This window comes from Salvelinus fontinalis, chromosome 31 (assembly GCF_029448725.1).
Source record: "Salvelinus fontinalis isolate EN_2023a chromosome 31, ASM2944872v1, whole genome shotgun sequence".
In the NCBI taxonomy this organism is placed as follows: Eukaryota; Metazoa; Chordata; class Actinopteri; order Salmoniformes; family Salmonidae; genus Salvelinus; species Salvelinus fontinalis.
The window spans coordinates 40,611,660-40,635,073 of record NC_074695.1 but is presented as its reverse complement, the minus strand read 5'-3'; the positions used below and the strand labels follow the sequence as shown (position 1 = coordinate 40,635,073).

General features: G+C 42.0%; 2 protein-coding genes across 5 annotated transcripts in view; one reads left to right on the top strand and one right to left on the bottom strand.

Annotated features, from left to right (window-relative positions):
- Positions 1–23,414, top strand: part of ppih (peptidylprolyl isomerase H (cyclophilin H)) — a 37,396-nt gene that overhangs the window by 11,197 nt on the left and 2,785 nt on the right. For 3 of the 4 annotated variants that reach the window (XM_055892662.1, XM_055892663.1, XM_055892661.1), the window contains exons 2-7: positions 17,565–17,629; positions 17,892–17,915; positions 22,229–22,273; positions 22,619–22,661; positions 22,988–23,080; positions 23,256–23,343. In XM_055892662.1, coding sequence (XP_055748637.1) covers positions 17,565–17,629; positions 17,892–17,915; positions 22,229–22,273; positions 22,619–22,661; positions 22,988–23,080; positions 23,256–23,343 — 358 coding nt within the window. The remainder of the gene's footprint in view (positions 1–17,564; positions 17,630–17,891; positions 17,916–22,228; positions 22,274–22,618; positions 22,662–22,987; positions 23,081–23,255; positions 23,344–23,414) is intronic. The other variant, XM_055892664.1, reaches the window with a different exon arrangement.
- si:dkeyp-100a1.6 (probable G-protein coupled receptor 160) lies at positions 11,022–15,808 on the bottom strand. Its single transcript, XM_055892660.1, has 2 exons — positions 15,636–15,808; positions 11,022–12,846 (listed from the first exon to the last, which is right to left on the bottom strand). The coding sequence occupies exon 2, from the start codon at positions 12,750–12,752 to the stop codon at positions 11,679–11,681; it is 1,074 nt and encodes a 357-aa protein (XP_055748635.1). The 5' UTR covers positions 12,753–12,846; positions 15,636–15,808; the 3' UTR covers positions 11,022–11,678.

Below are 23,414 nucleotides of genomic sequence, written 5' to 3'. Positions count from 1 at the left end.
GCAACTAGGCTCATTTTCCTATTTTGATTTGTGCTGTCCAATTTTGAGTTTAGAATTGTTTTAAAATCCCCTCCACAGATAAGAGTGCCAGTGGTTTCTGTGGCAATTAAATCAAACACCTTCCTATAGAAGACCATGTCACTCCCTGGGGGTGCGTACACATTAAATAATGTAACTTCCTTGTTATCCAGTTTACATTTAACAAGTATAAATCTACCCTCCTTGTCTTTTATTTCTGACATAAACTCAAAATTAACTGAATTTGGGATCAAGATTGCAACTCCCCTTCTACCCATTTTGTAAGAAGAAAAAAAAGTGTTCCTATATCCCATTTTCTTGAGTTTCTCGTGTTCAGGTGTGGATAAGTGAGTTTCCTGCCAGAATAGTATGTCAACTCTCGCCTGTTTCATCTTTGCTATTACCTTACTTCTCTTGATGGCACTCCCCAGTCCGTTTACATTGAGACTTATGACCTTAAATTCCCGATGATGCATCGATATAAATAAAAAAAGCTGTGCACCATATCTGCCTGCTTATCATGAACCTAAAAATGAACAAATTCAAGAACGATAATAAAGTAAACCAAAGTGGGAAAGTACTTTGGTATTTGGACTCCCGTGTCAGAGGACTGTCTCTTGCCTCTGGGGTTTGAGGGGATGAGCCTGTCCGCAGGATGGGCCCCTCGCTCAGATATGAAAATGCGTGACGTAGTCACAAACAAGACCTGGTGGAAGCGAAAATAATAAGGGCGCCTATTTCGTCGCTTATACACATCGGTTAATTACATGTGAAAACTATATCGGTCATGCGTGCATATCATGAATCCTCCCCTTGATATGCTATTCTGTCGCCCCGTTGTCAATGTGTCATTAATCCTTAGCTAATATATATGTTATTAACGTGACGCTACTTAATGTGTTCATAAAGAACACCTGCTTTTGGGTACTCACCCTTGTTCAGCATTGGGGGAAAATAGGGGAGATATTTTATCTATTGCAATGTCAACCGTAACAACCCAAAGTCTTAACAGCTGCGGTAACTATTAATTCTGTTAAATCCGATTCAGTGTCTTTCATCTTCCCGTTGGAAATGCCTGAGTTTCTCTCGGATGTGGACGTCCTCTCGCCGAGATGGTTTCCCTCTTTCTCCATGACCTTGCTTGTTGACAATGATCCATGGGAGAGCCTGCTCGAGTCTTTCTGCTGGTGGTATACTCCACTGGGAAGCCCCTTGACTTCAGGTCCTCAGCCGCCTCGTCTGCATGCTCGTATGTAACCGGGCCATTTTTCAGAAATACCCGCATTTTTGCCAGGTATGGTGTTTGGAAGCGAATACCCTTCTCTTTAAGTGCTTTCTTAATGAGGGTGTATTCTTTCCTTCTTTTCAGTATCTCTCCCGCGTAGTCATGATCAAAGAACACTCGTTGGCCTTGGAAGTTAACAGTTTTTTTCCAGGTAGCATGTAAAACTTTCTCTTTGACTGAGAATTTTAGGAACCGTATTACTATGGATCTTGGTGGGGCGCCGCTGGGGGTTTTGAGGCCAGAGCTCGGTGTGCTTTCTCGATTCCCAGGTCAGTTTCGTCGTCAAGTATGTCCTTGAATAGACCCTCCACGAAGTTGGGCATAGAGTCTTTTTCTGCGCCCTCTACTACGTTATAAAATCTAATGTTGTTTCGACGTGAGAAACCTTCGAGTTCTGTCACTTTTGCCTGTAGTGCATGTTGGCTTTTCAGTGACTGTTCAAGTATTTCCTTGACTGCGAAGTTCCATGTGTCCATTTCCCCAATGCGCTGTTCTGCGTCCCCCATTCTTGTAGATATGCTGTGAAGTTCTAATTTGTTTTCTTCCAGTTTCTGGTTAATGCCCTTCTTGAACTCATTTAGTTCTTTTCTTACATCTTCTCGAAGTTCCTCTCGTAAGCCTGTGAGCGCCTCGCGCAATTCCTCCTTCATCACCTCACAAAATGAGGGTTCTTTTGCTGCTGCTATCTTATTTGCGCTAGCATTAGCCATTTCGGGTTCTTCGACGATTATATCTTCTGCTGTCTTGTTACGGGCTGTTGTTGTAGCTCCACGACCTTTTCCTGTTTTCCCCTTTACCATTTTGCATAAGTTATTATAATGCTCAGAGTAAATACTTGAATTTGGGGGGGGAAATTCCCAACCGATGTGCAGTACGAGAAACTAGGCAGCCATTTCCTAAGTTGCGTCACCCAAGCATGGAGCCATTTAAGAAAATTACTGTAAAAACTGTTAATGGGGATTGATGAGGAATTGAAACATTGAATTGTTGAGAGAGATGAGGCAAAAGGAATGGCAAATAAGTCTGGCTGCACAAACGATTGGCAAACACACTGCAAAGTGAGAAATCATGTGACTAAACTGAAATAAAAAGAAGAAGAAACTACACTATGAAACAACGAAGATAAATGACATAAAGACTGATAGAAAAAAGCTTTGGAGCACCTTAAATGAAATTTTGGGAAAAAATGCTAATTCAGCTCCATCATTCATTGAATCAGATAGCTCATTCATCACAAAACCCACTGACATTGCCAACTAGGGTTGCACATTTTGGGGAATATTCAGAGGTGGAAACTTTCCGTGGGAATATATGGGAATTAACAGAAATATATGCAAATGAATATTAATACCATTTAAATGTAGATGTTTTTTGCATTGGATATATTTACCATATCATAGGGAGACAGAAACCCAAATACTTTACCTCATAAGTAGAAGTAAACTATTTAGTTCCAAATTGAACTTTAATTAAATGAGTTGACTCTTCACATGGGATGATTTCACTGAACAACAAAAGAAAGGGAATATTGAATGATCCCCAATGATCCATTGCATCTCCCAAAAACATTTAACAAACATTTGTAAAATGATAGTCTAGAAACTAAAGCTTTGGTTGTCTTCCTCTCACAGGCCGACTACACCGCTCACGTCGTGTGCGCGAGTGTTGCAAAATAAATTTAGACATACATGTTATTCAATTATTGCACCCACACTGCTCGCGAGCGCGCCAACGAGCATCTGCGTTGCCATGGGCTAAAATATAAGTCAGTTCTATTTCTGACGCAGATCGCACTGCAAGTCCTGCCTCTCCCATCTTCTCATTGGTTTATAGAAGCAGGTACCCACGTGCCATCTCCTCATTGGTTACACCCACGTGGGTGACTGAAAGACGAACACGGTCAGTGCCGGTAATGCACTTAATTTCTGAAAGTTGCCAATCGCAATATAGAGTCAAGAGAAGAAAAAATCTGGAAGGAGGAGAGATGACGAGAAACAATTCGGTTGACCGTTTAATGTGTGGATTAATTGGCTGAGTAGAGAACTTTGTGCATTTCAGGTAAAATAACAACTCAATGTTTATATCCCAGAACAAATTAGCTAGCAACAGCAAGCTAGCTAAATAGGACAAATTAGCTAGCAAGTGCAAGCTAGCTAGCTAAATTGCCATAAATGTTTAATTCTTTTCGACCTGTCCCAAATTAATATAATTGGTTCAGAATTTGTTTTGATATTTTAACCTGCGTGTCGTGATCGCGTTTGGTGTGGGGGGACAAAATACATTTATGCACGATGGCGCACGCGCACAGCCGGTTTGGGTTCCGTGTCTTCTCCCTGGACCTTCTCACTGTCCACCTCTTGAACATCAGACTCTGAGGCCTCATCTTCACTGTCACTTTCCTGGTTGAGGATGGCTCGTTGTCAGGCTCAAAAAGCCTCAAATATGCCCGGATGGCCACCAATATTTCAACCCTTGTATTGGTCAGCCTGTTGAGTGCGTTGGTGTGTCTGTGTGTGTTCCCAAACAAGGAACAGTTGCACTCCGAGGCAGCTGATGCTGGTGGGATTTGGAGGATGATGGGGGCAACAGGGGAAAGAGCCTCAGATCCACAAAGTCCCTTCCACCAGGTGGCTGATGAGATATGTTGGCACGGCTGACATCCCAAAGCCCTTGCTTGGAAGTATACTTTGCCAGACTGCCAAGAACCTTGCCCTCATCCAGGCCAAGGTGGCGAGACACGGTAGTGATGACACCATAGGCCTTGTTGATCTCTGCACCAGACAGGATGCTCTTGCCAGCCTACTTGGGGTCCAACATGTACGCTGCGGTGTGTATGGGCTTCAGGCAGAAGTCTTCACACTTTTTGATGTATTTCAGAACTGCAGTTTCCTCTGCTTGGAGCAACAGTGAAGTGGCCAGTACAGATTTCTTCTCTTACATCTGCAAGCAGAGTCTGAACAACAGACAGGATAGCATTGTCTCCCTCAATCTGTGCAATGGCTACTGCTATAGGTTTCAGGAGTTTCAGGCTGCTTACCACTCTCTCCCAAAATACATCATCTAGGAGGATCCTCTTGATGGGGCTGTCCATATTGGCAGACTGTGATTATGGTCATTTCTTGGAGAGACTCCTTCCCCTCCAGGAGACTGTCAAACATGATGAAAACACCACCCCAACTGGTGTTTCTGGGCAGCTTCAATGTGATGCTCTTATTCTTCTCACTTTGCTTGGTGAGGTAGATTGCTGCTATAACTTGATGACCATTCACATACATAATAATTTCCTTGGCTCACTTGTAGAGTGTATCCATTGTTTTCAGTGCCATGATGTCCTTGAGCAGATTCAATTAATGAGCAGCACAGCCAATGGGTGTGACGTGAGGGTAGAACTCCTCCACTTTAGACAGTGCTGCGAACATGAAAGCTGCATGGTCTGTCACCAGTGCAAATACCTTCTGTGGTCCAAGGTCATTGATGTTCCTTTAGTCTATGCTCTTGTAGAATACTGATTGAGGGGTGGAGATAATGTAGTTAATTATTCCTTGCCCACAAACATTCGACCACCCATCAGAGATGATTGCAATACAGTCTGCTTTCTCTATGATTTGCTTGACCTTCAGTTGAACTCTGTTGAACTCTGCATCCAGCAAATGAGTAGATAAAGCATGTCTGGTTGGAGGGGTGTATGCTGGGCAAAGAACATTCATAAATCTCTTCCAATACTCATTGCCTGTGAGCATCAGAGGTGAACCAGTTGCATACAAAGCTCGAGCAAGACATTCATCAGCATTTCTCTGACTACATTCCTCCATTGAGTCAAAAAAACTTCTGATTCCACTAAGACCATGAGCTGTTGCTATAGATAAGGTGCCTGCTTCATTATTTTCACCTCGAATAGAAGTAGAGGGACTTTTGTCAGAGGTTGCTTGTTGTGAGCGCCGAGGGAACTTTATGCACTTGGCCAGATGATTCTGCATCTTTGTTGCATTCTTCACATATGATTTGGCACAGTATTTGCAAATGTACACAGATTTTCCTTCTACGTTAGCTGCAGTGAAATGTCTCCACACATCAGATAGTGCCCATGGCATTTTCCTGTAAAGATTAGGTAAAAAATGGTAAAACAAATACAATTCCATGTTTAATCTAACTGCTTAACTATTTATCTGTACAACTCCTTTGTAAGATAAATGTTTTAAAATGAAACATGTATGGAAACAGGTGAATTAACACTCCTCAGTTAGCAGGCTCAAGCAAGCTTAAACCCACATGGTAGCAAAAACGAACTAGCAGAAATTGTGAACAAGTTAGAAATGATTTAAACAAACTATTTTAAACACACTGTTACTACTACTATTTACTAGTTAACTTCTTCTGGCTGCAAGCCCGAGGCCGCCCACAATATGACAACAGCCACTTCAAGTGCAGGGCGCGAAATTCTAAATATATTTTTTAACTTTCACACATTAACAAGTCCAATACAGCTAATGAAAGGTACACATCTTATGAATCCATCCAACATGTCCAATTTTTAAAATGTTTTACAGCGAAAACAGCACGTATATTTATGTTAGCTCACCACCAAATACAAAAAAGGACAGACATTTTTCACAGCACAGGTAGCATGCACAAAGCCAACCTAACTAACCAAGAACCAACCAAACTAACCAACAAACAACTTCATCAGATGACAGTCTTATAACATGTTATTCAATAAATCTATGTTTTGTTTGAAAAATGTGCATATTTCAGGTATAAATCATAGTTTACATTGCAGCTACAATCAGAAATTGCACCGAAAGCAGCCAGAATAATTACAGACACCAACGCCAAATACCTAAATACTCATCATAAAACATTTCTGAATAATACATAGTGTACAGCAAATGAAAGACAGGCATCTTGTGATTCCAGCCAATATTTCCGATTTATTAAGTGTTTTACAGCAAAAACACAATATAGCGTTATATTAGCTTACCACAATAGCCAGAAACACAAGCCATTTCCCAGCAGCAAAAGTTAGCGATCGTAACAAACCAGTAAAATATATATATTTTGACTAACCTTGATAAGGTTCATCAAATGACAGTCCTATAACATCAGGTTATACATACACTTATGTTTTGTTTGAAAATGTGCATATTTAGAGCTGAAATCAGTGGTTATACATTGTGCTAACGTAGCTACTTTTTCCCACAACGTCCGGATTTTTTTCTGACACTTTTTCTGACACACATATTCTGACCAAATAGCTATTCATAAACATAACTAAAAAATACATGTTGTATAGGAATTGATAGATACACTAGTTCTTAATGCAATCGCCGTGTTAGAATTCTAAAAATAACTTCATTACGACATCCAGCTTAGGTATGGCGAGAGAGTACCCAAAAGCTGGGCTCAAACGACTAGTTCACATGTTCGACAGATATATGAAATAGCATCATAAAACGGGTCCTACTTTTGCTGATCTTCCATCAGAATGTTGTACAAGGTGTCCTTTGTCAAGAACAATCGTTGTTTGGATTTAGAACGTCCTTTTTCCCTCTTGAATTAGCAAGCGCACTAGCCAAGTGGCGCGAAGCTCTCCTTTCTGAACAAAGGCACACAACGCAACACGCCTAACGTCCCGAATAAATGTCAAAAATCTAATAAAACTATATTGAAAAAACATACTTTACGATGATATTGTCACATGTATCAAATAAAATCAAAGCCGGAGATAGTAGTCGCCTATAACGAAAGCTTTTCAGAAGGCAATTCCAGGTCCAACCTCGCGCCTTCCTGAAAACAGGAAATGGGTGACACGTCATTCCAAGAGGATTAATTCCAACTCAGACCAAGATAAACACTCAATTTCTTCTCTCACAGCCTCTTGACATCCAGGGGAAGGTGTATGACGTGCATGTATACTAATACGTATCATGCCCATTTATAGGCAGGACCAAGAAGAGAGCATCGATTTCAGATTTTCCACTTCCTGGTCAGGAAGTTTGTGCCAAATGAGTTCTGTTTTACTCACAGATATAATTCAAACGGTTTTAGAAACTAGAGAGTGTTTTCTATCCAATAGTAATAATAATATGCATATTGTACGAGCAATAATTGAGTACGAGGCCGTTTGAAATGGGCACCTTTTATCTGGCTACTCAATACTGCCCCTGCAGCCCAAACAGGTTAACAAAAAATCATGTATGTCATAAAATATTTTCACCACACCCAGTATTGTAATCAAAACGTACCAGAAAGCATGTAGTCCTTGGCTCAGACAGTGTAGTAGTGTGGGCTGAATAGCATCTCATTAATGTGCAAGATCTTGAGAATCAGCTGCACAGTCATGGCCAAAAGTTTTAAGAGTGACACAAATATTCATTTCCACGAAGTTTGCTGCTTCAGTGTCTTTAGATATTTTTGTCAGATGCTACTATGGAATATTGAAGTATAATTACAAGCATTTCATAAGTGTCAAAGGCTTTTATTGACAATTACATGAAGTTGATGCAAAGAGTCAATATTTGCAGTGTTGCCCCTTTTTCAATACCTCTGCAATCTGCCCTGGCATGCTGTCAATTAACTTCTGGGCCGCATCCTGACTGATGGTAGCCCATTCTTGCATAATCAATTATTGGAGTTTGTCAGAATTTGTGGGTTTTTGTTTGTCCACCTGCCTCTTGAGGATTGACCACAAGTTCTCAATGGGATTAAGGTCTGGGGAGTTTCCTGGCCATGGAACCAAAATATCGATGTTTTTGTACCCCGAGACGCTTAGTTATCACTTTTGCCTTATGGCAAGGTGCTCCGTCATGCTGGAAAATACATTGTTCGTCACCAAACTGTTCCTGGATGGTTGGGAGAATTTGCTCTCGGAGGATGTGTTGGTACCATTATTTATTCATGGCTGTGTTCTTAGGCAAAATTGTGAGTGAGCCCACTCTCTTGGCTTAGAAGCAACCCCACACATGAATGGTCTCAGGATGCTTTACTGTTGGCATGACACAGGACTGATGGTAGTGCTCACCTTGTCTTCTCCGGACAAGCTTTTTCCGGATGCCTCAAACAATCGGAAAGGGGATTCATCAGAGAAAATGACTTTACCCCAGTCCTCAGCAGTCCAATCCCTGTACCTTTTGCAGAATATCAGTCTGTCCCTGATGTTTTTCCTGGAGATAAGTGGCTTCTTTGCTGCCCTTCTTGACACCAGACCATCCTCCAAAAGTCTTCGCCTCACTGTGTGTGCAGATGCACTCACACCTGCCTTCTGCCATTCCTGAGCAAGCTCTGTACTGGTGGTGCCCCGATCCCGCAGCTGAATCAACTTTTGGAGACGGTCCTGGCGCTCGCTGGACTTTCTTGGGCGCCCTGAAGCCTTCACAACAATTGAACCGCTCTCCTTGAGGTTTTTGATGATCCGATAAATGGTTGATTTAGGTGCAATCTTACTGGCAGCAATATCCTTGACTGTGAAGCCCTTTTTGTGCAAAGCAATGATGACGGCACGTGTTTCCTTGCAGGTAACCATGTTTGACAGAGGAAGAACAATGATTCCAAGCACCACCCTCCTTTTGAAGCTTCCAGTCTGTTATTTGAACTCAATCAGCATGACAGAGTGATCTCTAGCCTTGTCCTCGTCAATACTCACACCTGTGTTAACGAGAGAATCACTGACATGATGTCAGCTGGTCCTTTTGTGGTAGGGCTGAAATGCAGTGGAAATGTTTTTGAGGGATTCAGCTCATTTGCAAGGCAAAGAGGGACTTTGCAATTCATCTGATCACTCTTCATAACATTCTGGAGTATATGCAAATTGCCATCATACAAACTGAGGCAGCAGACTTTGTGAAAATTTATATTTGTGTGATTCTCAAAACTTTTGGCCACGACTGTACGTTTTGATGGAATAATTTACTGTGCATGCAGAGGGTTGCAATTCCATTGAATTGGGGATAGTTTAACAAAAATATGCCACAAGACCTAGAATTGCCTTATGTGTATCCCACAAAAAAGGTTCACTGTTGTGAGCTAACTCTTTTGATGAATTTAAGCCAAATTCCTGGGCTTAACTTCCCATGGAAATTTACCAGAAGGTTTCCAACCCTTTGCAACCCTATTGCCAAGTACTTTAATGATTTTTTTTAACTTTAAATATTTCAAAAACTAAAAGCATTGTATTTGGGACAAATCATTCACTAAACCCTCAACCTCAACTAAATCTTGTAGTAAATCATGTGGAAATTGAGCAAGTTGAGGTGACTAACCTGCTTGGAGTAACCCCAGATTGTAAACTGTCATTGTCAAAACATATTGATACAGTAGCTAAGATAGGGAGAAGTATATCAATAATAAAGCGCTGCTCTACCTTCTTAACAGCACTATCAACAAGGCAGGTCCTACCGGCCCTAGTTTTGTCGCACCTGGACTACTGTTCAGTCGCGTGGCCAGGTGCCACAAAAAAATACGTAGGAAACTTGCAATTGGCTCAGAACATGGCAGCACAGCTGGTCCTTGGATGTGCACAGAGAGCTAATATTAATAATATGCATGTCAATTTCTCCTGGCTCAAAGTGGAGGAGAGATTAACTTCATCACTACTTGTGATTATGAGAGGTATTGACATGTTGAATCCACCGAGCTGTCTGTTTGAACTGCTTGTGCACAGCTCGAACACCCATGCATACCCCACAAGACATGCCACAGAGGTCTCTTCACAGTCCCCAAGTCCAAAGCAGACTGGCAGGTGCACAGTACTACATAGAGCCATGGCTACATGGAACTCTATTCCACATCAAGTAACCGATGCAAGCAGTAAAAGTAGATTTAAAAAAAAAAAACATAAAAATACACCTTATGGAACAGCAGGGACTGTGAAGCAACACAAACATAGGCACAGACACATGCATACACACACATACACGATAACATGCGCACTATACACACACGTACAAATGGATTGTGTACTGTAGATATGTGGTAGTGGTGGAGTAGGAGCCTGAGGGCACACAGTGTGTTGTAGATATGTGGTAGTGGTGGAGTAGGAGCCTGAGGGCACACAGTGTGTTGTAGATATGTGGTAGTGGTGGAGTAGGAGCCTGAGGGCACACAGTGTGTTGTAGATATGTGGTAGTGGTGGAGTAGGAGCCTGAGGGCACACAGTGTGTTGTAGATATGTGGTAGTGGTGGAGTAGGAGCCTGAGGGCACACAGTGTGTTGTAGATATGTGGTAGTGGTGGAGTAGGAGCCTGAGGGCACACAGTGTGTTGTAGATATGTGGTAGTGGTGGAGTAGGAGCCTGAGGGCACACAGTGTGTTGTAGATATGTGGTAGTGGTGGAGTAGGAGCCTGAGGGCACACAGTGTGTTGTAGATATGTGGTAGTGGTGGAGTAGGAGCCTGAGGGCACACAGTGTGTTGTAGATATGTGGTAGTGGTGGAGTAGGAGCCTGAGGGCACACAGTGTGTTGTAGATATGTGGTAGTGGTGGAGTAGGAGCCTGAGGGCACACAGTGTGTTGTGAATGTATTGTTATGTTTTTAAAATTGTGTGAACTCCCTTAATTTTTCTGGACCCCAGGAATATAATCAATACAAAAGTAAGGATTACTAATCTAGATGATGCATCACGGGAGAATAAATATGTATTTAACTGTTTTTACAGGAACTTGAAAAAGTGTTACTTTAATGAGAGACTTCAACTAGTATAGAATTTTTATTATTTATGGACAAACTACAGCATACTGTTTTTATTCAAACAAGTTAAAATTGTTAAAAATGACCAGAGAATTTAATCCTGACACATTTCAGTAATGAGAATTAGGGGTGTAAATTTACAAAATTCAGGCAGAAATCTCAAATGTCTTTAAAATATGACACTTTACCAAAAACTAGGCATCTAAGTCTTCAGAATGATAGTTGCTTTTTGCAGATGCATCATGGTTTTGTAACTCAGTTTGCAACAGACAGTTAAAACTAGTTTAATGAGAATCGCCCAGTTTCTCTAAAGCATATTGAAAAACCTGTAACAGAGAAACATGAAACTCGAGGAGTGGGAGTCAGTACAGGTAGTTTATTGAGCAAACATACAAAGTACACTACTACATAAAGTGTTGCAGGTCCTTTATTATGCCCATGTTGTTGGATGTGTTTGTCGTAACAATGAGAGAGCCTAAACTAACGGCACCACCCTTCATACAGTTAACATATCAAGGGCAGGAACTACTGAGAATCATATAGGATCGTAACAAGGCTATCATTAAAAGTATGTAACAGTAAAATTGCTTTCTTTGTCCTCATATCTGAAACAAACATCATCAAAGGATTGTAAAGGTAATACAGTAGGCTTATCTCGCATCATGAGCCAAGTCCTCTTTTGATTGGCCTAATTCAGACATGCAGGAGTGGGTTTCTGTCCTTGCCTGACAGGCTGAACACAGTCTTGGGAAGTTTCTCAGAGTCTCTAACGGGTCCTCTACTTAAGTGCCAGTAAACCTGCCACTGGCAGATGTCGTCCGGGAGATTGCTGTACGGCCCCAGCCAGTCGCTTTTGAGCCAGAACACCAGCCCTACCAATAAGCTGTTGGCACACTCCAACCACAGGAGGTTTATGGCAATGTAGGCGGGAACCGCAATGCCCCAGAGCTCACAGGCAACGCACATGAACAGGTATGATCCCCACGTTGTGCTGAAGCCCAAAGTCAGTCCGAGGTAAAGGGGGTACCTCTGACATTCGGTCTCCATCGCCAGTGCTTTCTCCTCGTCCTTGTCAGCCCCTGGCTGGCCGAACTTGGCATACCTGAAGATCAAGTCGCTGTGCAGCGTTGGGTTGACGTTGTCCCTATGCTCTGAGAGCCTGTTGGCCTCCTTCAGCCACGAGGAAAGACATTTGTAGTGCAGCATCAGCACACAGCAGATGGCTACGGAGATCCCCACTGAGAAATGTACTACAAACACAGACTCTTGCACCACGCACCCTAAAGCATGCCTCCCTCCCTCGTACTCCACCTCTATGAGGTTGGTGAAGGATGAGCAGCCGGAGCGCACGCCGGCTAGCACCCACACCAGAAGCGTCAGGGTGCAGTTCCACAAGGCCCTGCAGGGGGCGGCATGGCTGGAGGTGTAGCATGACTCTGTGGCGTAGTCCAGCAGCCCCAGGCCCAGCACGGGCAGAGGGAGCGAGTTGAACACGGCCGAGGCCTGCGCCAAGAGGAAGCACATGGACACTGGGGAGCGGGCAGGTCCTAGTAACCAAACAGCGACAACGGCGCATGCCAACGCCACGTCGACCAGGAAGACGGAGAAACCACAGACGCCCATGAATGAGGTGTTAAGCCGGCGCAGGCTGATGAACAGGACCAGAACGTCCATGCCCACCTTTAACAGCAAGATGAACAGAAACTGGCTGGTGTTGTCCTTGATGCAGCTCCCTTCCTCTTCCCACGACTCAATGATGGCCAGCATGTTGAAGCTTTTGCCGTTGAGACTGAGCCCAGACCAAGAAGTAACCTATTGGGTCTGTGATGTTCCGGTCGACGTCACCTTGCTCAGGAAAAAGCTGTCGACAAGAGAGTGGAGCAGTTAGCAGTAATCTACAAACAGCTTTTACCAAGAAATTAGACTGTTTCTAGTGTTATCAGTACTACCTGGCTTTTCATGAGTCGTCTACAGAAACAACAACACCTTATGGAAGTCGAAAATAAGAAACTTCAACTCTCCCTAGTGTATGTTGGCACCAGTGTGCGGATAATATTTTTGGTTTCTCAGATTGTTCTGGAAATTCTCACATTTCTCACAAAGACTTAGTGTTTTCGGAAAGTATTCAGACCCCTTCCATTTTTCCACATTTTGTTACGTTACAGCCTTATTCTAAAAATGGATTAAATACATTTTTTCCTCAGCCATCTACACACACTACCCCATAATGATAAAGCAAAAACAAGTTGTTAGAAATTTTTGCAAATGTATAAACAAAAAAAAGAGACCTTATTTATGTAGGTATTTATACCCTTTGCTATGACACTTTGGTGAATCATGTTTCCATTGATCATCCTTGAGAAGTTTCTATAAGTTGATTTGGAGTCCATCTGTGGTAAATTCAATTGATTGGACATGATATAGACAGGTGTGTGCCTTTCTAAGGTCCCACAGTTGACAGTGCATGTCAGAGCAAAAACCAAGCCATGAGATTGAAGGAATTGTCCGTAGAGCTTTAAGACAGGATTGTGTTGAGGCACAGATCTGTGGAAGGGTGCGACAAAATGTCTGCATCATCGAAGGTCCCCAAGAACAGTGGCCTCCATTCTTAAATGAAAGAAGTTTGGAACCACCAAGACTCTTCCTAGAGCTGTCCACCCGGCCAAACTGAGCAATCGGGGAAGAAGGGCCTTGGTCAGGGAGGTGACCAATAACTCGATGTTCACTCTGACAGAGCTGTAGAGTTCCTCTGTGGAAATGGGAGAACCTTCCAGAAGGATAACCGTCTCTGCAGCACTCCACAAATCCAGCCTTTATGGTAGAGTGGCCAATCAGAAGCCACTCTTCAGTAAAAGGCACATGTCAGCCCACTTGGAATTTGCCAAAAGACTCTCAGACCATGAGAAACAAGATTTTATTAAATTAAAATTGAACTCTTTGGCCTGTATGACAAGCGTCACGTCTGGAGGAAACCTGGCACAATCCCTAAGGTGAAGCATGGTAGTGGCAGAATCATGCTGTGGGGATGTTTTTCAGTAGCAGGGACTGGGAGACTAGTCAGGATTGAAGGTAGGATGAACGGAGAAAAGTACAGAGATCATTAATGAAAACCTGCTCCAGAGTGCTCGGGAGCTTGGAAGGTTAACCTTCGCCCCCAGTCTAACAGGACAACGACCCTAAGCACACAGCCAAGACAATGCAGGAGTGGCTTCGGGACAAGTTTCTGAATGTCCTTGTGTGGGCCAGCCAGAACCCAATCGAACATTTCTGGAGACCTGAAAATAGCTGTGCAGCGACGCTCCCTATCCAACCTGACAGAGCTTGAGAGGATCTGCAGAGAAGAAGAATGGGAGAAACTCCCCAAATACATGTGCCAAGCTTGTAGCTTCATACCCAAGACTCGAGGCTGTAATCGCTGCCAAAGGTGCTTCAACAAATTACTGAGTAAAGTGTCTGAATACTTATGTAAATGTGATATTTCAGTGTTTTATAAAAAAATTAGCCAACATTTCTAAAAAACAGTTTTTGCTTTCTCATTACGGGATATTGTGTGTACATTGATTTTTAACCCCCTCATCAATGTAATCAATTTTAAAATAAGGCTGTAATGTAACTATGTGGGAAAAGTAAAGAGGTCTGAATATTTTCCAAAGGCACTGTATGTTGTAAATTGCCCATAAGTTTGAAAAATATAAATATGATTTCTAGGCCATATTGCACAGCCCTAGTTTGAAGAGTATATTGCTACAAACAATATGTCCTTAAAATAAGAAAAATAGAAAATGGTAGTTAAGATATTATTATTTTATGTTGAATAAATAAATGTGTATTTCAAAATCTATACATAGGCTTACTCCATATTTCTGAGAATGTTAGGTATAATGACACCAATATGTTGCCTGTATCATGTACGGTTCACAGATCATAGGGTCTTACAGGAGGAGGCATGTAAATGTCTAAAAAGGGCCTAAAATTGCCAATTTCATTATGCTTTTCTCAAAAATGGTTTGTGATACAAAAGTATGTTAAAAATCAGTCCTCCCAATGAAGTTCCTATGTGAGAATTCTCAGAACAATCTAAGATGCAAAAAATAGTTTCCACTCCCACTGGCGTGGAATCGCCCATGTAGCATGCCTCAACACTCATTGTTTGGAGTCCACCAACCTCAAGTGTTAGGAAATACAAGTAGCCTATTATGTATATATTTAACTGCTGACAGCCTGAGGCTAGACAAAAGCTAATGTTTCAGGTCTGGCAATCCAATCCGTTTACTATTCCTATAAAAAACAGGTTTGTTTACGCGTAGGAGGAAATGCGTGCCTTCTTGTGATACACTGCTATTGCTTAACCCTGACATTTCCAGTTACGGGAGTCTTCAAAGATTAAATAATATTTTGAAGCGTATCAACTATCATGCTGATCTCATAGAATGTTAGTCCTGGCATCCATAGCTCCATCTATGAATTTGAGCATGATTAGGCTACATTCAGCCAGCCCCACCCCTCAGCTCTATTGCAAACCCAGGGATAGGGCTGCCTTATACTTAATAATACAAATAAATTGAATTAAGAATTGTTTTACGATGACAACGAAAAAGCTATCAATCCACATAATACTGTGATCTTTTGAACACTGCAAGTAGGCCTTACCTCTTAATCGTTGTGGGTAATCCTGGTCATTTGTGTAGTTTGAGATCCAGTGGCAGCATCAACAGGTGTGTGCTTTACTCTTAGCAACAGGCTAGTAGTGTTTGGCAAGCACTTCCTTATTATATGGTCATTTTACTGCCTCATTGTGGGTGGGTCTATTACCTGCTCAGGCTTTTCTGGGAGAAGCTAGCCTTGTAGCCAACCTGACACACCTGTAATTCTACCTGGCGGTTTCAACCATCCTCCTTGCCCTTCCCTCCTCAGGTACAACCTTTTCTCTGTTTTGAATAGCCTGTTGAGTTTTGGGTGGGGTGAAGATTCACCGCTAAGACCATGCAGAAACTGTTGTTTGGTTGAAGAGTCCGTGTGTCTTACAAACATGCTCTTCCGCCGTGATGCCGATATGGGGACAACACTGTTCAAACCCGAGACATCCATCAGGAATGATTCCTGTAAAATCGAGTCTATGGTCGAGAGTTCCATTTTATAATGTAGTCCCCCCCCCCCCCCCTCATCAGGCTATCGATGTTGTGAACTGTTGTTTTGTAAATGCATGTGTACTGTAAATGTATGGCCTGAGCGGTGTAACGGGTTTTTATTTTGACAAAGTAGTTTGACGTTCATGATATGTGCTGCTAATAGGTTGGCATATGTTGGTTGGGCATTTTTGTTGTTGTTGTAATGGCCTGTTTTGCATAGCAGGCTGAGGGCTATGTAAGGTGTGTAGGAGGGGGGAAACCACATCTACTCTGTTTGTTCAATGCAACAAAGAGCTCCCTACCACCTCAGTGACCCAACCCCTGCATTAGAGCAGCCAGAGGCCAGCCCAGTGTTTGCTTGCTGATCTCTGTAAATGTTCAGGATATTATGTCAAGTGATTTGTTTTGGTTCAGGGGAAGTGAAATGTACTGTCTCCAAGGGGAACAAAGGCCAGGTCTAGATTTCTTTCTCAACCTGAACAAATTGTTAATTAACAGTGATGAAAGGAACACCTATACTAGGGTGTAAAAGCCTATTTATGGCCTATCCGGTATACATTACGCAAAGGATCTGCTGGGCGATTGAGGCAATTACCGAGAAAATCGAAGTGTGCAAGGTGTTGGCTAAGTGGAGGGTGCTCCTGCACCTCCAATATTTGTTTAACAACACAGAAGCTCTCCGGGGATGCCTTGGGGACAAATGGCTCTTTTCAGAGGGGCTGAATGTCAAAGCTGTAGCACAATATTTGACATAAAGCAGGTTTTCAAAGAGTTTAGTCTGCTTCTTATTTTCCTTTTTGCCATGGAAAATTTGAGTATCGTCTCACGGGGTGGGCAATTCCAGTCCTAGAGGGCCTGATTTGGTGTCACAGTTTTGCCCCAGCTAACACACCTGACTCCAAAAATCACCTAATCATGGCCTTCAGTTTAGAATGCAATTTGATTAATCAGCTGTGTTTTGCTAGGAATGGAGAAAAAGTGTGACGCCAATCAGGCCCTCGGACTGGAGTTGCCCACCTCAATAACAACTAGTATCATGACAACCCTACAGTTGGTACTGCTTAATTAATCCAGTGGGAACAGGTATTCATTAAGTAGCCTATTACTCATTTAATTTGCGTAAAGTGTCATACCATGTGAATAAGATATGATATGATGATAACAAAATATTGTTGAATACAAGAAACCAGAAGTTCTTTGGTCAAAAGATATAGAAGACTATGTTTTGTCATATACATTTTACACTGCTTCCAGAAAACCATTTCTCATGCAAAACATTGAATGTAGTTTAGAAATACTAATTGATAAGCATACCAGGAAATATGAATGTGGACAGAAGCGGCTTTCAAAACCCGGTCGAGCAAGGTGATGACTATTGTGTTCTCTTTCCTGTCAATATTTGCATGTGGAGTGTTTACAGAAATCAGCCCTTTGACTTACTGTTTTCCAGGAAGTTGGGAGAATGAAGGTAGAACTCTTTGCCGATGTGGTTCCAAAGACGGCTGAGAACTTTCGGTAATTTGACCTAAACAAATTTCATGACTTCCTAGTGCAAAATCATGCCTTAACTGTCACATCAAGGCCATATTCAGTATGACATAATGTTGTAGAATGTCGGATAGAAAATAATTCTGTAGAAGAGACATGCCTCTGACATATCTGCAATGTTTAGTACATTGCACAAAACCTGAATTCTTAAAGATTTGTTAGAGATGATTAGTAGAGGTGATTTTTGCCCTTCCAATGAAGAATAAATTATTTATTTTGTCTTTTACAGGCAGTTCTGCACAGGGGAATTCAGGTAAGGGCATCTCTATGGATACTAGAGTAGGCTATATATTTATCCCTGGTACATTTGCTTATCTACTCGCTCTGACCACCCAACTGTACCCATGTACTACTACAGTTACAAGCACAGTCACTGTATGAAAGGCTGTAGTCAGGAGAGATTTTATTGCTCACTTGACACAAGTATCTAGCAGGTTAAGGTGTTGGCTGTACAACGCCATCTACTGGAGCTGTAGAACCCTTCCCACTAGCATAGTTCACCCTTGAAGAGAGTTCAGTATTTGATTGAAAGAATGGGCATGTTCACCGGCCGTGGTGTCCACTTAGTGGAACGGGTGTATAGAGTGTTATTTTTTCCTCGGTACAGGTGTTTTAATTGTGTTAAATGCCCCTTTTCACTTATTGTTTAGGCTGTTGAGCACAACTTAAATGACAGTAGTCGGGCCAGTTCCTTTGAGATGTCAACTCTGCAATATGCAAAACCTTCTGTGCACTCTAATAGGAGAATGGTAGGGAATCAGTCTTCACACCCCAGAGTCAATACTTGGTATAATCTCATTTGACAGCCTTTACAGCTGTGAATAGTTTTGAATAAGATTCTACTAACCCATTGCAAAAGCTCAGTAAATTTGGTTGGGAACAGCAATATTCTATCCTTATCTCTGATTTTCAAGCAGATTTAAGTCAGGACTGAGACTGGACCATTCAGTAACACTCAACACCTATTGGAAAGCTATTTTGGTGTGTCTTTGGCATAAAAATGTGTGTAATTGTCCCACTGAAAAATAACAATATAAACTCAGCAAAAAAATAAATGTCCTCTCACTGTCAACTGCGTTTATTTTCAACAAACTTGACATGTGTAAATATTTGTATGAACATAGATTCAGCAACTGAGACACAAACTGAACAAGTTCCACAGACATGTGACTAACAGAAATTGAATAATGTGTCCCTGAACAAGGGGGGGTCAAAATCAAAGTAACAGTCTTCTCCTCATGGACTGCACAAGATTTGCCAGTTCTTGCTGTGAGATGTTACCTCACTCTTCCACCATGGCACCTGCAAGTCTTTCTGGGGGAAATGGCCCTAGCCCTCACCCTCCGATCCAACAGGTCCCAGACGTGCTCAATGGGATTGAGATCCGGGCTCTTCGCTGGCCATGGCAGAACACTGACATTCCTGTTTTGCAGGAAATCATGCACAGAATAAGCAGTATGGCTGGTGGCATTGTCATGCTGGAGGGTCATGTCAGGGTTGAGCCTGCAGGAAGGGTACCACATGTGAGAGGAGGATGTCTTCCCTGTAATGCACAGTGTTGAGATGTCCTGCAATGACAACAAGCTCAGTCCGATGATGCTGTGACACACTGCCCCAGACCATGACGGACCCTCCACCTCCAAATCGATTCCGCTCCAGAGTACAGGCCTCGGTGTAACGCTCATTCCTTCGACGATAAACACGAATCCGACCATCACCCCTGGTGAGACAAAAAGACATTGCAATTTATTGCCCTGGTCACATCTGCAGTCCTCATGCCTCCTTGCAGCATGCCTAAGGCACGTTCACGCAGATGAGCAGGGACCCTGGGCATCTTTCTTTTGGTGTTTTTCAGAGTCAGTAGAAAGGCCTCTTTAGTGTCCTAAGTTTTCACAACTGTGACCTTAATTGCCTACCGTCTGTAAGCTGTTAGTGTCTTAACGACCGATCCACATGTGCATGTTCATTAATTGTTTATGGGTCATTAAGCAAGCATGAGAAACAATGTTTAATCCCTTTACAATGAAGATCTGTGAAGTTATTTTGATTATTAAGAATTATCTTTGAAAGACGGGATGTTTCTTTTTTTGCTGAGTTTATGTATTCAGAAGACTGAGACAGTGTTTTCTCTTACTTTTTATCAGGGCTTTGCTCCTTTTCATATTTCTTTCTATCCTGACAAACTCCCCAGTCCCTGCCGGTGACAAGAATACCCATAACGTGATGCTGCCACCACAATACTTGAAAATACAGATGATCAACAACATTGCATTTACGCCACATTACTGGTCAGTATGGCAAAGTGAAAAGAAAAAAATCCACTCCTGTGTTAAAAAAGATTCACTCCAAATCATCCATTGTTTTTGCAACAAGGCTGTTAAGTGATACTGCAAGACAACACGGCAAAGAAATTAACGTTTTGGCCTAAATTAAAAACTACAGGCGTGGGTCAAATACTACACACTAAGGGGCCTCCCGGGTGGCACAGTGGTCTAGGGCACTGCATCGCAGTGCTAGCTGCGCCACCAGAGTTTCTGGGTTCGCGCCCAGGCTCTGTCGCAGCCGGCCGCGACCGGGAGGTCCGTGGGGCGACGCACAATTGGCCATACGTCGTCCGGGTTAGGGAGGGTTTGGCCGGTAGGGATATCCTTGTCTCATCGCGCTCCAGCGACTCCTATGGCGGGCTGGGCGCAGTGCGCGCTAACCAAGGGGGCCAGGTACACAGTGTTTCCTCCGACACATTGGTGCGGCTGGCTTCCGGGTTGGAGACGCGCTGTGTTAAGAAGCAGTGCGGCTTGGTTGGGTTGTGCTTCGGAGGACGCGTGGCTTTCGACCTTCGTCTCTCCCGAGCCCGTACGGGAGTTGTAGCGATGAGACAAGATAGTAATTACTAGCGATTGGATACCACGAAAATTGGGGGGGAAATGGGATAAAATAAATAAAAATAAAAATACTACACACTACAGGGTGAAACCCTCTATATTTTCAAGTATTGTGGAGGCAGCATCATGTTATGGGTATGCTTGTCACCGGCAGGGACGGGGGAGTATGTGATGATCAAAATGTTTTTAAAAATCCCCCCCATTCTTCTGAAAGCCTAACCCTAGCTTAGTTTCCATCCAATTGGCGACAGATTTTCCTGCAAATATTAAAACATCTGCATAAAGGAAAATATGCACGTTTTCCCACCAGTGGTGTTTCCACCAAAGTGACTTGTTGTGTATAAAAAGCAGTGTGTGATGACGTAGTGCACATAAAAGGTACTTTTTTTGCTTACGTTTTCATGTACTGAATGAAAATGTAAAGTTCAATATTTTTCCAGGGCATTTTCAACTCTACCAATTTAGTTTTGTCACAAAAACTGTTGCGTTAAATAGCAAATGTGCCCACTCTGGTCTTGGCACGTACGCTCTAGCCAACAGCTCGCAGATACAATGCATGAGAATATTATGAATGAGACTCACCACCCTGTGAAGTTCATCATTTATTTAATCTGTAGCCTAATAAACTGCATGCACCACACAACATATCATCACGTGACTTCAAGTTTACTTCAATATGATGGTTATTATATTAATATTTGAGCAGAAAGGCGTTTTCACTGCCATTTCTTGCGTAATGAATTCCGTTCCCACCATGTCGAGTGAACAAATTGTCGGTCAACATTTATGAAATTGCACCGACATTTCCTGTGTCCATCAGTCCGGCCGTGACTTTTTGTATGCTACAGGTAATTCATCCACATGAAATGGTTGGATTGAAACCTGGTTCCTGAGAGTTTAGTTTTTCAGCAGGACAATTAACACATTTTAATGCCAAAGACACCAGAATGGCTTTCCAAGAGGTGTTGAGTGTTCCTAAGTGGTCGAGTCTGTCCTTATTTAAATTTGCTTGAAATCTGAGAATATTGCTGTCCAATGATTCCCAACCAAATGTGCTGTTTGACCAATTTTGACAAATAAAATGGTAAAATGTTGTCTTCAGAGTTATGCAAAGTTGGTAGAAGCACCTTTGGCAGCTATTACAATGACTGGTAGGCCGTCATTGTAAATAAGAATTTGTTCTTAACTGACTTGCCTCGTTAAATAAAGGTTAAATAAAATAAATAAGATTTCACCTAGTATTAACTCTATGGTGTGAAGACGTACGCAGTTAAGATATTTGAGTTTTATATAATTTCGCAACATTTTCTATAATTTATTTCAATTTGAAAATGTGCAGTAGAAAACAAAATTAAAATTTATTTTAATTTGGGATTTAATTTTAAGGCAGCAAGGGCTGCGTAGACTTTCACTAGCGACTCTATATTTCCCAGTTAATAGTAAGGATATATGTCTGGTTTGTGAAACTTAATGTTTATTACTTTTCATGTGAGTGCGCTATTTTTAACTACCTAGCGCTGACTTGGAGGTGTAAAATGAGCTAAATCTAAAAAAGGTTTTGTTTTAGTGAACGAGCCTATTCCTTAAACTTTAGAGTCTTTCTGTATACTCTGCTGACTTTTATATCCATACCACAAAGGAGGCAGTACCATGTTAACTTATCTGTACAAACTCTCTCCTACAGAAAAGATGGTGTCCCTATCGGATTTAAAGGCTGCACCTTCCACAGGTATGCTTGATGGGGATGATGGAAGAAGATGTGACAAGTGTTACTTAACATATATTTTTGATCTGACATCAAATCACAATAATGAATATTGTGATAGGCTAGGCATTGTCTCTTAGAAGCAACAACATGCATATTAAGTAATTATTGAATCCATAAAACCTATATCTCGATGGGGTGTTTACTGTTTTTGTGTTGGTAATGCTTTTCTTCGCAAGCACATTCTTACGTGTTATGATTTGGTAAGATACAATATGAATATTTTTGTATAATTGAATTTGATTGTTAGATAAAAAGCTCCTCAGTCTGTTGCCAGTTTTAAAGTTGTTTTATTGCCTCCTCTACTAGGGTGATAAAGGACTTCATGATCCAAGGCGGGGACTTTGTAAATGTAAGTCAATTCACTGTTCTTTGTTGTTTCTGATTTGTTCTTTTAGAATTCCCGCAAAACTATTAGTTTATCCTATATCTGCACTGCGGTGCAGGTTAACTTTCTCATGTGCCCAACTGTAATAGTGTGCTACAGAGTTGGAAGCCGCACATATCTGCTATTCGATAAGTCAATTAAATATGGTGCGAAATATGTAATGGGCCGGCTGACTATCGCTCTCTGCGACTCTGGACTCTGTAATGCCAATGTATTGCTAATTTAATACAATCTAGTTCTAATCTAATTTGTCCTTCTTTGTTTCCCTTGATCCTGTGGTGCACCTGTAGGGTGATGGTACAGGTATCTGCAGCATCTACAGAGGACCATTTGCAGATGAAAACTTTAGAATGAAGCACTCTGCCCCTGGCCTCCTATCCATGGTACCTTTTATTTCAGACAAAAAAATCACACGTATGCACACACACTGCTGTTCATACACACATGTTCCATTGGAGACATTTAAACATTGATATGAATAGACATTGATTATAATTGATGTTATTGGTTGATGTAGGTGAAGCATCCAGTATTAACCCTCCAATCCGTCCTCTGCAGGCAAACAGTGGCCCCGGAACCAATGGCTGTCAGTTTTTCATTACCTGTACGAAATGTGACTGGCTAGATGGAAAGCATGTGGTCTTCGGTGAGTATTACTATATTGTGGATTACAATGGATAAGATTTAACATGCTGTATGTGTATTTGGCTCATAAAA